Here is a 16,272-nt window from a genome sequence, read left to right on the forward strand (position 1 = left end):
TATATTACAAAAACCCATATAGACTATAAAAGCCCAGAACCACTTTTTATACGTAAGCTAGTTCTAAATGGTCTTTATATATTACTACTAGGAACTAGGGTATGCGTGAATTTAAACTAACTTGAATCACATGATTCATCCTTGTTGCAAAGATGACCTTCACAGCAGCAATGACACACAGAGAAAATACCCTGGTCGTTGCACATTAAACCGTTTCCTTGCCAATTCTGTTAATAACAAACCATTCAGAAACTAAAATTTTATAAAAGGGTGACAGAAATTGGTGTTAAGGATTAAACACTAAAAGACGTTAAGGCATTCAATTATAAAGAAAGACTTCATATTCTTCAAAGTTTACAGTCGTTTTTCGAACTTGTGCATCAAGTGACCTTAAAGAATAAAAAATAGTTTAAGGTTTTAGTTAGACGCAAACGGAATGTTAAACCACATATGCAAATAGGTAACATTTTTACACGTTTTGAACAACTTTTTATTCTTTTTTTATTCAACCCTAGATTTGAAATTCTTGTTTAGCAAAATCTTTGCGAGAATTTATTGTTATAACGGAAGTTTTATAGTAACCTTTTGAAAATTATGAATTTTTAGATTATTAATATTGTTTCAAAGGCTAAATAGCCGTGTGTTAAAACCATTTATATACGTGACTAAAATAAGGTGAATAATCAGCACTCCACTGATAGAGGCGTCACATAATTTAACAACCCACATAACATGCAAAACAGTATAGACTTTCTTGTCTCAGTCAAAATCAGTCACTATAGGTTCTAGTTTATAAAAGAGAAATATATTTCGCCAATCACGGCATCATCAGTCTCTAAAAAACGAATACAAAATAATGTTAACACGTAAACCAGGTGGTAGAATTTCAAAATAATGGGAAAATAATCATAAAACCTAGAGCAACAAACTACGCGACCAGGTTAAAAATATAAAAATATAGAAGATAAAAGTTATAGGTATAGGGCTATAGAAAACCGGACCATCCTGTTACCCAAGTGATTATTTTCCCATTATTTTGAAATTCTAACACCTGGTTTACGTGTTAACATTATTTTGTATTCGTTTTTTAGAGACTGATGATGCCGTGATTGGCGAAATATATTTCTCTTTTATAAACTAGAACCTATAGTGACTGATTTTGACTGAGACAAGAAAGTCTATACTGTTTTGCTACCATTCGAAGTCATTGTCGTCACTAACGTGCATTAGGGCGAGGAGATATCTTCTTTTTAAAATATTCGGTTTGCACCCACATAACATGGTTATAAATTATCATTTGTTATCTTAGGAACTTACAGCTTGTGGCAATACAAGTTTCGAGATCCAGTACCGCTGCCCTGATAAGCATCTTACAATTAAATACCTGCTTTCGGTCGTTGTAGCAAGCTTGTTCTTGCTTGCAACTTTTCCAAATAGAAGTCTCGCCGAAAAACCTTCGTTTGGTCGTCGAGCAAACATCCTATAACAAAGAAAAACGGCAGCTATAGTCTGAAAGTATAAACATCACCAGAAATTTCGATAATTTATATACTGTTTAAAAATCACTAACAAATATTTTGTAATCTTTGTAAATGGCCGTATTTGTCTTATTCTAAATAGAGGAATCATGTGGCACTGTATAAAGACAAATTGTATTTGATTCTCGACAAGCTTTCGCACAACCGTGCTTCATCAGGCCAAAGCATAAATGAAGACAATTAAAAATCACGTAAAAGCACAAGCGCGAGTAAAAGGCGATAAGAAAGCTGACGTACAATAGATCCACAGGCACATGCTCGCAAAGACGTGTGCAACTGATAAAAACACAAACACTAATTACTGGATGTCTGCGCTTCAAAATGCTATTATTTAGAAAAAAAATAAAATAAAAACTATCATTTTCGTTTCTAACTTTCTCATAAGAACCCAAAGCCGCTGCACCCCGGTTAATAACCACTACATAAATATTCAGATTTAATGGAATTTTCTGTTGGTCCCCGTAAGTTGTAACATTAATCTTATAAAAATTGTTGTGAAAAAATGTAAGATAGAAAGTGAAAAGCATAGTGCAACCGAATGATTTAATGTTATGCAAACGAATTCAAATAATAAAATTTTAATAAAAATAAACCTGTTGGTTTCTGCATTTCATCCACCTTCCCACAGTAACACATTCTTGCTCGTTTGATGCATTGTCGCAAGTCCAACAAGTCAGACTCACGACCCCAGCACATAACAAACCTGACAAGAAATATAAATGTTTAGCAGTCTGTGGTTTGTTTTAGTTTCAGGCCATGCTTTTATTTTACTTAGTTACAAAGTATTTTAGGTCTTTTGCAGATTTTTCGAATAGGTTTCCAACTATACTTTCCATTGTAAAAATTCCAACATCGCTTATTGTCCAACACTACAACGTGCCCGCTATTTTGAAATATCATTCGACGCTTTTCTACCCATATACCCAGAAATGTTAATTATTACTTTATTTTTCAGATTACTTTCTCAGTCTCACATAAAACACACGTGTTACCTCGCAAATTTTAAGGTAAACTTGCTTAAACGTAGTAAACATAACGTTACTTTTAGATCAGTGGTTCTTAACCTTGGTAAACCTTTCGAACCCCCATGTTATTCTGCAAGCTTTCGTCGAACCTCAAATTTTCGCTCTGTATTCCTTTTTTCCTTCTATGTTTGCTATCAAATTAGACGGATCCAGGATATATATATTTTTTAATTAAATTATAAACTTGCATTCATATAGGTTGAATTGGCCAAACCTTTAATTAAAAGGTTACATGACGCCTGCCCTTGGCAAATAAAAGAGATTTTGAATTCACCACTGGTTTAGATCATTGTGTCGTAATACGAGCTGCTAGTCATAAACAACAATAGTTTTAACGCATATAGGAAAGAATATTAAATACAACCATTAGATACTAATTTGTGACACTTATCTAAGTTTGCACAAGATTTAACAAATGTAATTGTCTTTGTTACCTTTCCAAAACTGATTTTCAGGTGTTTAGTACAAAACATTAATTGCAGTGTTTTGAACACGTTTTTTTTAAATGACTTAGGTCCCAGTTAAGTCCAAGTCCAAGTCATTACTAGAGAAAGTCAACTTGCTCTTATGTTGAATATACGCTAAAGTACCTTGCACCAATAGAATCCCATACAGCATCCTTGCATCTGTATTTGGCGACATCGTCCATCAATTGCACGACAAGAAATTGTTGCAGCTAAGAAGTTAACGCTGGCAGACAACGCGTGGCCCCAGGACTTACATGACCGCACTGCTTCACAAATATTATGTCTCTTACTTGTTTCTGCTTGATTAGATCGCTCAGCTCAGAGATCGCGACCTAAAAATGGTTTGGAGCCATTTTGGTTCCAAACCTTTATATATATGGTGAACATCTTGAGAAATGCAAAGCAAAACTTACCGTTTTTGAATTTCAAGTACACAAAATACCAGATAACTTAAATTCTCGCTATAAGTTTTGAGCAGGGTTCTCAAACTGGGGACCATGGACCCCTTGGGGTACGTTGACTACTTTCAGGGGTCAACTAAGGCCGAATTCAGATATTTTTTGTTTAAAAAGTAATCATTTTTTTAAAGAAAAGTGTTGAATTAAAAACAAAACGTTTTTGCACTGAATTATATTTAGACACCATTTAATTTTCGCATTTTTTTGCACCGGAAACAGGCGATAGCTTATGTCTATTTGTATTTTGACGTCACATTATGACGTCTCTCTAAAGTTCCTTGTCTACCTTGGTCCAAGTAAAAACATATATTAGACGTACACGGTAAAAAAGTTTTAGTACCACTGTTTTAGAAACTCTTTATTCTATTTGTTGAAATCTGGGAAAAAGCATTGGAGGAAAACAATTTTAACGATTTCTCTTAAAATGTTTATTTAGAAGTGTGATAAATAATAAGGAATTTTTTTTTGTGTGATTTACCTATTTTGCCCCCAAAAACTTGAACGTACTGTAACACATTGGAACATTGGCACGAAAAAATGAAAGCAATCATGTTATAAAGCCTTTAATTCGATAAACTTCAATTATTAAATCTTTTAAGTAGTCAATTTCTCTGGAAATCTGTGAAACTTTATCGCTAAGTGATCTTTTGCGCTCTTCAAGCTTAGCCTCCTCATTCTTTCGCTCCTGGAGTTCCTGGCGTTTGCGCTCTCGGTACCGAGTAGCGGCGTTTTTGTTTTGGTCGCGATTTCTTTGTTTGCGCTTAACAGTTGACGATATTTTGCTTTTCCTTCCGGCTTTGGACTTGGCTGGTTGTACCTGAGCAACCAACAGCTGGTTATCAGCAAAGTTAAGCTGAAAATCATGCTGCGATGGAGCGAGGTTATCGGATGCAGTCGTCGGCGACTCCACGGAAGTGCCGAAAGCTTTGTCGGAAAGAATAGCGATTCCCAGCTTCGTAAGCAAGTCGCCTGCGTTGTCGTCATTCGACGTAATTTGGGAAACATCGTCCGAGGACGAAAAGTTTGCGGGAGGTGAATCGCGGGTCAAAAAAACTTCTGAACTTGTGGTGGAACTTCCACCGGGAGAAGAAACACCAGAGTCGAAGCTGGAACACGGCGAGTTCGGTGTGTTGTAGGACCCGGCTTTGTTGTCAACCTCAAACAGATCGAAAACGTCGCAGTTTGCCAAGAAAACCAAGTCGATTTTGTTTGACATCAAATCGGAATTAGGTGAGGGCAAGTCAAAGCTTGCCGAGTTCAGTTCACCACCGCACGGCGCCGCGCCATTAATCCCGGTTTGAAGAAATCTTGGTCAAGATCCACACCAGGCAGTGTGTTCTCGATCAAGTTGACCCCGAACAAGAGGATATCTTCGGAGTCGTGCATCGAATTCATTATGTCGCACATCATTTGTTGCGCTTTGTTAGAGTCGGTCAATAATAGACGTGGAGAGTGCATTTTGTTGAAGGAGATTCATGCTTGCATGTCGCATAGATAAAGTTGCCGCCATCGCAGTCGCTTTAGTGAGCAAATTATTTCGTTTGAGTATAAGTAAAACGACAGCAAGGCGTTTTTAGTATAAAAAAGGTTGTTCAACACGACATCGCGAGGAAATTTCTCAAACAGTATTCTTAGCCTTTTGAGCAAATCTAAACACGTGGTGGCGCAATTGGCCAGCAAAATATCTATGTTGAACTAAATAAAAATATCAAAGCCCGTACAGAATAGGTATAATTTGATATTCTTTTGGGCTTTGATATTCTTATTACGTCTTACTACAACCTCCAACCATTATTACTCCTAAGTTAAACTATTTCAGCAATTTAGAGATTTTTACAATTAATCAAGCATGTCAATGAAAATTTATGATGAAATTAGTTGAGAATAAAACAAGCAACATTGTAGTGCTGAAATCGACGACTTGTCAGCTGTGAGTTACTTAAGTACTTCACGTTGCCCGACTTTATGTAAACAATAAAATATTATTTGAAAATAGGTTTTACATCTAAGAAGGAAAAAGGCTGGATTTAGTTAAAACGACAGTATACAGTTTGGCTTATTAAAGCCTTGTATTAAGTAACTATATGCATATAATGCTGTATAATGTAGAATCGCTACGCTCGCACGGTATCCAGCCATACGACCAAAATTATAATAAAAAATCTACGTCGGAATAAAACACAGTTGGAAATTAATCAATGGTTGGTTTGTGACGTAACATTATTGCACCATTGAAGCTACAGCAATAAAAAAACGTATGGTTCATCGATTGCTTTTACATAATGTAGGTTTAAAACAGCGATTGGGGCCAAGGGTTCAGTAAGGGTTTACATGGGGCTGTGAAAGATAGTCCTACCAATATAGGACAAATACCCATAATAGTTGGATCAACTTTTAAGTTATAAACCCGTCTAAATAAGACCTAATTGGTCAGAGTAAGATCTATACAACCTTTTACTCCACTCATAACTTCATCACTAGCTTCACTAAAGTCCCAACCCAATTTTGAACCCCAGCGTTTTTTCCCGACCAAAACCCCAAATAGGGGTAAACAATCCGGTTCCAAAACAGCGGCTCCCCAACGGGCCATTCAAGCTAGGCCGCCCAAACTTCGACAACAAAACGGCCGATGTGAGACTCTTATCAATTCTACTTACAACTTTCAGCCATTATCTTAATAGTTTGTCGAAACTTGCAAATTAAACTTCTGTTTGGGCTTTGGTAGTCAATCTACGTCTAACTACAACCTCCAGCCATTAAGTTCCCCACTATATCTAATTTTACAGGAATAATGGCTTGGAATGTAAATGAAACGTATATTTATTGTTAAGAAGCAAGTTCCTCACTAATGCACGGTTGAATAAATAATAATCTGTTTTGATATATGCTTCGCTATTTTTTGTTCTAAACCTTTTTCATAGTTTGTTTTTTCATAAAAAAATTATTGGGCCACAGAATTTTTGTGCAACGAAAATGGGCCACGAAGTAGGAATTTCAGTGATCGTGGAAGTTTTAGGAATTTTGGTTGTGGTTGTAACTGGAGGATCTGAAAGTAAAAATAAACTTTTGAATGCAACTGTTTGATTGGCAATCTGCCCTTTCAACATCAAAAGTTTACTATATTTGTCAACTGTTTCACACACGCTATAATTTAAACTGTTTGGCTTTGTATCGCGACTATTGGTGCCCAATTTTAAATAACCTAAAGGTAAACTCAACAACTTATTCATGTTGAATAATAAAGCTTTTTATGTCTATTTGGGCCGTTATTTTCACCATTAATATTCAACTAAAACATTAGTTTAATTAGATTGGCAACATTAAAGCCCATACAGAAGTAGGTTGAATTTTGTGAAGGTTTCATCGTTCAATTGTTTCAAAAGTGCTCTAATTTTTGTTTTGGAGTCTGTAATATAATAGGGAAATCCGGTTGCACTGTATATCGACAAATCGTATTGAATTCTTGACAAGCTTTCGCACAACCGCGCTTTACCAGGTCAAAGTAGAAATGAAAGCAGTTAAAATGCACGAAGTAAAAGCACAAGTGTGTCTTATAATATATTCCAATGGTCGCCGCGTTACGGATATGTTTTCAACTTAATCCCATTACCTTCTTGGCTGCGTAACAATTGCATTAAACCATCCACGCAGCTCAAACCTGTGCGAGCAAATTGCGTAATCGCGGGGCCTTTTAATTTTAAAGCGTGCCTCGCTTTGTCAAACTCAAGCCCCGTGCAGCTAGATATCAGTTACGCTTTGGAGCGATTTTCACGCTTTGGAGCGATTTTCACGCTTTGCTCGACTGCCTTCAAAGCGTGAAAGTAATCTTGTTTAGACTGTTGCGACAACAAAATCAGGTTTGCCAGATGGAAATAAAAAAAATCTAAAGTTACTAAAAGCCAAATTTACAAACAAACTCTAACAAGCCTATGTTTTTCCTTGAATAATTAAAAAATGCAATAAATGGTCATGATGGTACATTGAATTTCTCTTTTTGTAGCAAATTTTCCCAATTTTTCTCTTTTTGGGAAATTTTTCTTGACAACTTTTCTATTTTTGTGTTAGTTTGATCTCTTCTTAACTTAACAGTCCTGACATTTTTGAATAAAACAAAAAAAGCCTAAAAAGGCCAAACTTCATTTGGACTTTTTTTGAAAAAATAAAATCCAAAGAGGTTCAAAATACGCCTAAATTTTCAAATTTGGCTTAAAAAAAACTAGTTGGCAACCCTGAACAAAATTGATCACAACGTAAGTTTTGACAATTTTGTTTGGATAATTAGTTTATATTTGACTTGGTAAGCTAGAAATTAAAAATTTAGTTAGGTATATTCATCAAAGGAGTAGAAACGTATCCCTGTATCTATACGTAACGTAAAATTTCACGCAATTTCACGCCCATCTCAGCCCAGCGCAGCTGTAGCGTAAAAGGGCCTTAAGAAGTGCTTTAATTTTGATGTAGGAGTCTGTCTTTTGTACTTGAGGGTCATTTGAAATCGCAAAAGCCTTTAAAGGAAATACAAACCTCGTAAATTGGTAAAAAGTTAAAAATAAAACGTTTTAACCAAATTTTAACAAGTTATAAACACTGAATGGAGGAATAAAGCATTTTTTTTTCTTTTATGAACAACTGAACGAATAGGTCGTGATTTGACAGAATTATTCCAATTTATTCCAATTTTAAAGGCAATGCAAATGTTAGCAAATTTGTATAACATTTTGCAATATCATATTTTAACCATATTTAACACGTTTTTAATGCAAAATTGAGGAATATTGCGTTTTACAATTTTTTTAAGCGTATAGGTTTTCATTTAACCATTTAATAATTTGCGCTTAAAAAAACGCTATTTTAGTTGTAAAATGTAGCTGCATTCCAACAATTTAGTCAAATTGTTGTGCTGGCGCCTTTTTCTAATTGTATCACCGTTATTTCCTTTACATGTTATTTAATGTGTCAGGCTATAATCAAACTGGATGCAAAAATAAGTCTTGTGAGTTTTGTAACCAATTGGTTCAACGCAGCCATAGTACAAATGCAACTTCACGCCCAGCTCAGATCAGCCCAGCTCAGCCCAGCTCAGCCCAGCTCAGCCCAGCTCAGCTCAGCTCAGCTCAGCTCAGCTCAGCTCAGCTCAGCTCAGCTCAGCCCAGCCCAGCCCAGCCCAGCCCAGCCCAGCCCAGCCCAGCCCAGCTCAGCCCAGCTCAGCTCAGCTCAGCCCAGCTCAGCCCAGCTCAGCTCAGCTCAGCTCAGCTCAGCCCAGCCCAGCCCAGCCCAGCCCAGCCCAGCCCAGCCCAGCCCAGCCCAGCTCAGCCCAGCCCAGCCCAGCCCAGCTCAGCCCAGCTCAGCTCAGCTCAGCTCAGCCCATCTCAGCCCAGCCCAGCCCAGCCCAGCTCAGCCCAGCCCAGCCCAGCCCAGCCCAGCTCAGCCCAGCTCAGCCCAGCTCAGCTCAGCTCAGCTCAGCTCAGCCCATCTCAGCCCAGCCCAGCCCAGCCCAGCCCAGCCCAGCCCAGCCCAGCTCAGCTCAGCTCAGCTCAGCTCAGCTCAGCCCAGCCCAGCCCAGCCCAGCCCAGCCCAGCCCAGCTCAGCCCAGCTCAGCTCAGCTCAGCTCAGCCCATCTCAGCCCAGCGTAGCTGTAGTGTAAAAGGGCGTTAAGAAGTGCTCTAATTTTCTTTTGGGAGTCTGTCTTTTGTACTTGACGGTCATTTAAAATCCTCAAAGCCTTACTTGAAAAATTAAAAAAAAAATAAGTTTGCGGAAAATAAGTTTAAAACAATAATTCTAAATCACGACTTGAAATTTCGTGGATTTACACTGTAAGTTATAAAAATGAAAAACTTCAAAGTGAAATATACTGTAAATAGCCTCGCTATAACAACGAAAAGCATATGTACAAGTTAAAGTGAAAAACAAAAATTGTATACAAAACCAGATTTTGTGGACTGTATTGAGCAGGGGTTCTTAAACTTTTTTCACAGCGGACCCTGAAAATGTGTTTTGCTTCGCGTGGACCACGGTAAGCAAGATATTTTTAAAAATGACGTCATAAATTGACGTCACAATACAAATAGACTTTACAAATCTGCAGTTTTTGTTCCACAAAATGTAAAAGGAAAATGGAGTCTAAATATATTCAGTGCAAAAACGTTTTGTTTTTAATTAAACTCTTTCCTTAGAAAAAATGATTATTTCTTAAATACATTAATATTTCAATTCGGCCTTTACAGACCCCTTAAAACTACCCCTTGGGGGTCTGTGAACTCCCCTTTAAGAATCCCTGGTATAGAGGAAGTTACATCTACACACTAATGCTGGTTTGAGCTACAACTGAAACAGCTTAAAATACCAAGCATTCAGTGTATTATTATGATGACAAAAATGTATACTATATAGAGCTGTAATGTATACAATATGTTGAGTGGTAAAAATTCAGTAAAAGTAAATCGTTTCAGAAGTGCTTGAATGTTTGTTTTGGCGTCTGCCCTGCAATATATTAGTACGGTTGCACGCCCGACATGGTAACAACGTGATCCCATTATCCTCTTGGTTGCGGAACAATTACATTAAACCTTCCACGCAGCTCAAACAAGTACTTAACGGTTACCGTACTTACAATCCTTAAAGCCTTACTTAAGAAAAAAAAACAATGCTCAAACGGGTGGACCTTAAACACTAACGCTAGATTTAAGGCGATTATTTGACGAATAATCAACCTTTTATGACGTCACAAAAAACACCCAAGTAATTTTACTGCCGATCGTAATTTCAAATCGTAACTTCAAATTCTGTGGATTTATACAAATAAAAGAGTAAAAAACTTATACTGTAAATTGCCTGGCTGTAACAACGAAAAGCATATGTACAAGTTAAAGTGAAAAACAAAAATTGTATACAAAACCAGATTTTGTGGACTGTATTGAGCAGGGGTTCTTAAACTTTTTTCACAGCGGACCCTGAAAATGTGTTTTGCTTCGCGTGGACCACGGTAAGCAAGATATTTTTAAAAATGACGTCATAAATTGACGTCACAATACAAATAGACTTTACAAATCTGCAGTTTTTGTTCCACAAAATGTAAAAGGAAAATGGAGTCTAAATATATTCAGTGCAAAAACGTTTTGTTTTTAATTAAACTCTTTCCTTAGAAAAAATGATTATTTCTTAAATACATTAATATTTCAATTCGGCCTTTACAGACCCCTTAAAACTACCCCTTGGGGGTCTGTGAACTCCCCTTTAAGAATCCCTGGTATAGAGGAAGTTACATCTACACACTAATGCTGGTTTGAGCTACAACTGAAACAGCTTAAAATACCAAGCATTCAGTGTATTATTATGATGACAAAAATGTATACTATATAGAGCTGTAATGTATACAATATGTTGAGTGGTAAAAATTCAGTAAAAGTAAATCGTTTCAGAAGTGCTTGAATGTTTGTTTTGGCGTCTGCCCTGCAATATATTAGTACGGTTGCACGCCCGACATGGTAACAACGTGATCCCATTATCCTCTTGGTTGCGGAACAATTACATTAAACCTTCCACGCAGCTCAAACAAGTACTTAACGGTTACCGTACTTACAATCCTTAAAGCCTTACTTAAGAAAAAAAAACAATGCTCAAACGGGTGGACCTTAAACACTAACGCTAGATTTAAGGCGATTATTTGACGAATAATCAACCTTTTATGACGTCACAAAAAACACCCAAGTAATTTTACTGCCGATCGTAATTTCAAATCGTAACTTCAAATTCTGTGGATTTATACAAATAAAAGAGTAAAAAACCTATACTGTAAATTGCCTGGCTGTAAAAATGAAAAGCATATGCTTGAGTTAAATTAAAAAGCAAATAGTAAACAAATAGGATTTACCGACTGTATACAATAATTCACGTCTGCACCCTAATGCTAGTTTGAGGTACATTTTAAACAGTTTAAAATACCCACCATATATGTCAAAAAAAATCCTACTAGAGCCGTAATGTATACAATATGTTCAGCTGTACAATTTCAGTAAGAGTTAATTGTTTAAGAAGTGCTCTAATCTTCGTTTGCAACTCAAACAGCTTAAAATACCAAGAATTTAGTGTATTATTTTGATGACAAAGAATTATACTATGGAGCTGTAATGTATACAATATGTTGAGTGTTAAAAATTCAGTAAAAGTAAATCGTTTCAGGAGTGCTTGAATGTTTGTTTTGGCGTCTGCCCTGCAATATATCACTACGGTTGCACGCCCGATACGGTTCCAACGTGATCCCATTATCCTCTTAGTAGCGGAACAATTGCATTAAACCTTCCACGCAGCTCAAACCTTTACTAGCGAATTGCGTAATCGCGGCGCCTTTAAATTTCAAAGCGCCGCAGTCCCCGGCGATTTTCGACGCTTTTCGCGAATTTTTGCCCGACAGCCCTTTGGGGAAGGTAAAATAAGCCGAAAGCCGTCGGATTTATTCGTAATTTACTTTCCAAATGCGGGCGATCGCCGCCCCCATCAATATTTAATGCTGCTTTGGGGAGGCGTTTTAAGGCTGCAACGGAGCAAAGGGGTTTGTAAGTGTACCTTCGCTTTTGGTTGGGGACGCAAATCTAATAACGCATTGATTTTGTTGCAAAGCTGAGCCAACAATTGCGGGTGGAGGCTTACTAGTGCCGAAATACTGAACTTTTCAAATTGGTAAACTTGTAGGTCGTGTTTTAAAGGTAACACCAGCATAAAGTTGGTAAAGTTGTTAAAAAGTTGAAAATCACGCATTTCAACCATATTAAAAAAATTGTAAAAACAAAATGAAGCAACAATGTACACTTTTTAATTTTAAACGGCTAAACGAATAGTTCGAAATATTCAAAGGCAATTGCAAACTTAGTAAAGTTGTTAAAGAGTTAAAATAACTTAGTTTAACCACATTTATAAAGATTTAAAAGCAAAATGGAGAAACACTGTTTTTTTTTTCTTTAAAAAAAATATCTCTTCCTATAATTATTAAAGGTGTTTATTACTTAACCAATTTTCTTTTATTTTGCAATATTTAATGCAGCTTGGGGTGGCGTTTTAAGGCTGCAACGGAGCAAAGGGGTTTGTAAGTGTACCTTCGCTTTTGGTTGGGGACGCAAATCTAATAACGCATTGATTTTGCAGCGACGCCTTGCCAACAATTGCGGGTGGAGGCTTACTAGAGCCGAGAAAACTGAACTTATCAAATTAATAAACGTACAGGTCGTCACATTACAGTTTTTAAGGTAAGACAAAAATTGGTAAAGTTGTTAAAAAATGCAAATCACATGTTTAAATCATATTTAACAAGTTTTAAATGCAAAATAGGTAATTTTGCATTTTTTTTTCTAAACACCTAAACGTATAGATCATCATTTGACGTATTTTATGAAATTTTTAAGTTAACTCAAGGTTGAAAATAACATATTTCAACCTTCTGGAACAAGTTTTAAATATAGAATAGAGAAATAATGTTCTTTTTTTTTAATTTGCAAACATAGGTAATACAAACCTCGTAAAAGTGTTAAAAAGTTAAAAATAAAACGTTTCAACCATATTTTGACAAGTTATAAACACTGAATGGAGGAATGAAGGCTGGTTCACACTAGACTCGTCTAGCGTTAACGTAGAACGTTTTCAAAAACGCTTTCGGTTGAAATATTTTAACTTTGACGCTTTCAATTAGAAGCGAGGAAATTTGCCGTCAACGCTGGCAACGCGTTATGTGTGAACTGGACGATGTTAGCCGTTATACGCCAGAAAATGCAAATTGCATTCTTTTTCTTTCGGTGTTGATGATCTGCTCAGCTTAGTATATGGATGTGTTATGTATGTCCCTCAAAGTGCATTTTCTGCACATCTAGTTGATTTTTTTTCAGAAAATCTTAGTTAGTGACAAAAAATAGACATTTTAGGCAATAAAACCCCATCAGAAAGCCAGATTTAGAAAGTTGTAGCAATTAAACCGACGATCCAAGTTGTCAGTGGAATGCTTACACACAAAGTGATTTTATGTTTGTTTTTGTTGTTTCAAATCAAGTAGAACTGAAATAAACAACAATCGATTGGTCTAACTTAGGAAGCTGTGGTAATGACACCAAGTAATAACAACGATTCAAATTGTAAGAATAATAACACATATTGTCTGTTTGGTGGTTATTTTTGTTACTCAAAAAAAAACTACAATAAAATCGTTGGTACAATGACGCGTCTAGTGTGAACCAGCCGTAAAGCATTTTTTTTTTCTTTTATGAACAACTGAACGAACAGGTGGTGATTCAACAGATTTATTACAATTTTGAAGGCAATGCAACTGTTAGTAAATTTGTAATAAAGTTTGCAATAACATATTTTAACCATATTTAACACGTTTTAAAGCAAAATTGGGGAATATGGCGTTTTATAATTTTTTTAAGCGTACAGGTTTTCATTTCACCATTTTATAACACGTTAATGCAAAAGTTGTAAAAGTGGAAAATAACATTTTTTACTTTATTAACAAGCTTCTAATGCAAGATAAAGCAATAATGCGTATATTTTAAAGCGGTAAACGTGTGGATAGTGATATAAAGTTAACACCAAACTTCAAAAAGTTCTTAAAAAGTTGAAAAAGGCCTATTTTTACCTTATATACCAATCTTAAAAAAATGTTTTTTTATTAACCAGCTTTTAATAAAAAAGTTTAAATCAACATTTATTTGGCTTTCGTGCGTTTAAATTTCATTTGGATTAGTGAGTAATTTGTATTCTTCGGATCTTAGCTTTGAAATAGCAGGGGGCAGGGTTCTGTTGAAATTTAAAACCGAGAAAACGATTTTGTTACGCAACGGTAATGCTTTTCGTTTCGATTGCAAAATCCATTTCAAAGCCGTTAAGACTAGGTAATTCATAGCAGTTTTTATGCATTACGATTTACATTTTGCATACAGTTTTCATGATAAAAAGGTCATTGAGTATTGCGCTGGCAGCGTTTTGCTGCATCACAAAAAAAGAGGACGATGTGAACCTTTTTTCAGCTTTGTATAGATTTTAAAAAAGAAATGGGCATTCAGGTGCTTGATTGCAAATCAACCTGCCGTTTATGCGTTTACACACAAGTATACACAATGGTTTCGTTTTTGGCTACATAGCTAGTAATGAAAAAAATTGTTTGAAGGACACTATACAAGTGTAGCAATGCCAAAATAATTTTTATAGGCCAATTGCATGCACATAATTTCCTAGACTACAGGCAAGTAACCGTGTACCGGTACGTAATTCAATCCTATATGTTTGCATTGTACGCCAGAAATGTTTATATTATCGCACGGTTTTCTAATTAAGCGAGAAATTTTCTTAAACTTGCCAGACTTCTTTCGTATTGGCATTATTTTTAATTCAATGTAAAATACTCTTTTTTTTCTTGAAATATCGCCGTGTCTACTGCAGTCCTAGTGGTAATGTAAATTCGAAAAAACACAACAAATTGGTCTTTTGTAGTGAGAATATCAAAGCCAATGGAAAAGTAAGTATCATTTTGAAGGTTTCGAGTAACTCTTTATTCATTTTCAACATATTATTCGAAACGTTCAAAATTCTTCCTACTTCTGCATGGGCTTTGATATTCTTACTACGATTGTGTTTTTAGATTTTCCTTATTTTTATGTAGATTTAAACTTAAAAAGGGAGTGAACATAGCGCAACGGACAGCGAAATATCAGTCACCTGCTTTCTGCTTTTCCAAGCCTAAAGAAACAACTTTGAGAAAGACCAGGTGGCCGCAAATTGAAGAGGCAGACAACCTTTTAAAACCATGGTTACGTCATTATTGATGTTTGGGGGCAGGTGCAGGGGTTGCATTGCATGAAGGATGATGAATAACCAACTCTAAGCACGACATAGTTCTTTCGCTCGGCGCACGTAAGACTTCAAAAGAAAACAACAAAAGCAACTTAAAATACTACCAAAATCACTTACAATAATTGAGCTAGTCTTTTTTCCCACTAGGTGTAGGGTGATGCTTTAGAATATTAAAATGAGGATGTATTTAGCTTAATTTATATTAATATTTAACAAACTGTTTTTACGATGAAAGTCAAGATGAACGATTAAGAACACTATGTTGGAACTAAGACGACTATCTAAAGTCTAAAATAAAAGGCTATAAAATTAGACTGGTCATGTTAAAGTAATAGGGTATGTTATATTTGGAATTGTACAACGATTAATAAGTCAAAGGTTTAACACAGTGGTTCTCAATCGGGGTGCCGAGGCACCCTTGAGTGCCATTTCTACTGCTCAAGGGTGCCGGGAGATATTTCGAAATATTTAAGAATCTAATTGCTCAACTCTTACAACTTTTTGTGTAAGATTAGAGTGAAATAAATCCAATTATAATTTGTGTAGAGTTGACATGTGTTGTTCCAGTTCCGTTTATTGTGACATTCTAGTGAATTACCGACGAAAAACATCGTATAGGGGTGCCGCAATCTATTTAGTATTTCTGAGGGTTGCCGCTAGCCATACGAGGCTGAGAACCACCTTATCTGCGGCTTAAATTTATGTTTATAAAACGACCAATTTATTCATTTTTAGAAGTGACCTGAGTACCCGGCAATTCACAGAGCACAGCGCTAACGCGGACGATTTAAACAAGAAAGACTCACGCCGCTTTTAAAGCTAACTTTTGTCTAAAAAGCTTGAACATATTCAGTTGACGTAATAAGAATATCTAAGCCCACACAGAAGTAGGTATCCTTTTGAACGTTTGGAATAACTCTTTATTCATTTTCAACATAGCCAAATATTC

The 16,272-nt window shown here is 36.1% G+C and overlaps 1 protein-coding gene across 1 annotated transcript; it reads right to left on the reverse strand.

The window, feature by feature from the left end:
- Positions 1-4,035: 4,035 nt before the first annotated feature.
- On the reverse strand, positions 4,036-4,883 carry LOC146141524 (uncharacterized). Its single transcript, XM_083390165.1, has 2 exons — positions 4,755-4,883; positions 4,036-4,644 (listed from the first exon to the last, which is right to left on the reverse strand). Exons 1-2 carry the CDS (start codon positions 4,881-4,883, stop codon positions 4,036-4,038), a joined length of 738 nt encoding a protein of 245 aa, XP_083246291.1.
- Between the last annotated feature and the right edge of the window lie 11,389 nt (positions 4,884-16,272).

Source organism: Ascidiella aspersa, chromosome 5, assembly GCF_963924565.1.
Source record: "Ascidiella aspersa chromosome 5, kaAscAspe10.2, whole genome shotgun sequence".
In the NCBI taxonomy this organism is placed as follows: domain Eukaryota; kingdom Metazoa; phylum Chordata; class Ascidiacea; order Phlebobranchia; family Ascidiidae; genus Ascidiella; species Ascidiella aspersa.